This window comes from Cryptosporidium hominis, assembly GCF_000006425.1.
Source record: "Cryptosporidium hominis TU502 chromosome 4 CHRO014145, whole genome shotgun sequence".
In the NCBI taxonomy this organism is placed as follows: Eukaryota; Apicomplexa; class Conoidasida; order Eucoccidiorida; family Cryptosporidiidae; genus Cryptosporidium; species Cryptosporidium hominis.
The window spans coordinates 257-2,476 of record NW_666769.1 but is presented as its reverse complement, the minus strand read 5'-3'; the positions used below and the strand labels follow the sequence as shown (position 1 = coordinate 2,476).

Sequence of the window (2,220 nt, the reverse complement as noted above, 5' to 3'; positions counted from 1 at the left end):
TATTTCCCGCCAACAAATGGGGGGGAATAAAATTTAAATGGGTTTTTTTGTGCAAGCTTTAAGAGTTAATAAATAGAAATAATGAGATACAACACATACAAGTTATTATAATTAGTTGGAGTTCACTTTGAAATAAGTTGTATAGATTTTAAAATTTTTTGCAATTATTAAAAATTTTATTCGCATGCATATTTTTGTTTTTATTTTGATTTTTTTTTTAAATGGGAATTACCGCCAATATCAAAAGTAAGATATTCATTAAATAAGGCGTACCGAAACTTAAGACATATTTTTTGTTATTTGATGACTGTTAATTTGGGATTGTTCCATGTGTATTATTGGAAATAATCTGTTTATTTAGTGAAACTTATTTACTAAGTACTTAATGTTTGCTATTAATAAAGAATTAAATATTTTTTTTGTGAAGGAAAAATAAAAAGTTTTTTATTGAAATTTGAGGAGTTCATATTAATAATTTTTGTGTTTATTATCAGAATGAAACTTTGTAGCTTATTTGTATTGATTTATTCTATAGCTTTAATTAAGCAGAATATTATTGACTTATTTGGAGGTCAAAACAAGATTATATCTCCATTATTATATTCATTACTTCAGTTAACTGCAGGTGTTCAAGGTACTGCTAGTTCAAAAGAAGGTCTTAATTCAGAATTTGGCAGGTTGGGTCTTATCGAAAGTAACATTGATAGTGAGGTTGAAGTTTCTGGCAGACTAACTGTATCATATTCACGTATCGAATTGGTTAACTTAAAAGACTCTACAAAGAAGCCTTTTGAACAAATTGAGGAATCGTATCGAAAGTTAGTTAAACATCCAATAGATAAGAAATGTGTTGCCGCAATTTTTTTAATTCTTCAAGCTTGTATTTCTGAACTTGGTAAATCAGATGCTACTTGTAAAATGTTAAGAAGAAATCACAATATTGTTAAGAAACAAGTAAAGAATTATAAGGTGGTTACTGAAAAATACTCATTTTAAAAATGCTGTATCTACTTTATATTCCTTAAATTCTTTAATAAATTTAAATTCACAAATTGTTGAGCTAGAATTATCATTCGTCAGTAATATTGAAAAATTTCTGGAAGAGATTCTTTTATTCTTGATGAGAACTGAGAATTTCATAGAATATATTCTACTAATATTTACGAAATTTTGTTCTCCACAAGGGCTCACTTACTACGCAAATAGAGTTGATGATAGAATTAAAGTAGTACGCAACTAATGGAGAAATTCATTCTATCAAGCGACATTGGTGTAGCAAGATATTTTAAAGAAATCAATTTTCTTGTTAGTATTTCTAAAAGTTAAGCATTGAAAAGACAGCAAGAAGTTATTAAATTTCAAAAGTATTCTTTTAGATATTCAAGTACAATTACTGGAAACGAATGTTATGAGCAGACGGCCAATTATCAGAGATTTGAATAGTAACAGACTTTAAGGTTGATTTGACCATGATGTGTGAATTTCATGTATGATTGAAAATTATTAATTTGACAAATATTTCATATTTTGTACAAATATGAAATTCAATTTGCCTTTAAATATCATAATAGAGAACAAGCTTGACGTAGTTACTTTCAAGCATTGTCTCTTTATTTGTTTAATGGATGAATTTAATGATTAGGACAAACGAAGAAAACATTCTGGAATTTGTTTATGGTTTTGGCTCAGTTTAAAGAAAATATATTATTCGTCATTTTGGCGCCAATGCTCTATTAATTATTTGTAATATTGTCATTTTAAGATTTTCTATTAAGATGGCAAATATTGCATTTATTCTTTAATTAAATAAGCTATTTATTTTGCTATAATTCAATCTATATAGCTAGTTAGTTTGGTGTACTTGGTTGTGAGTTAGTCAGGTATGTATTTCTCTATTTCTCAATACTTCTCAATTTATTGTCAATTCCTACGATTTTCGTCTATATATTAGTTTTAGTAATTTCTGATTGGTATTTTTTAAAATTTTTTAGATTTTTAACATAAAAATTTTCCGAATTAATGTTACTTTAATCAAACAAATTATTTATATTAATGAAGGGAGATATTTCATGTGATTGGAAACTATAATAAATGATTGTTTTAACGAATAGTTACTATTTTAACAGTATCATTATATCTATTTAAGATAATAATATTATGAAAATATAATTTATTTGGTGTGAGAAAAACACATTTTAGTTTTTTTTTTTTACAGGAAAT

The 2,220-nt window shown here is 25.8% G+C and overlaps 1 protein-coding gene across 1 annotated transcript; it reads left to right on the top strand.

The window, feature by feature from the left end:
• The first annotated feature begins 495 nt into the window (after positions 1-495).
• On the top strand, positions 496-996 carry Chro.40417 (hypothetical protein). The annotated part of the gene is made up of 1 exon (XM_660096.1): positions 496-996. One exon carries the CDS (start codon positions 496-498, stop codon positions 994-996), a length of 501 nt encoding a protein of 166 aa, XP_665188.1.
• Positions 997-2,220: the final 1,224 nt, after the last annotated feature.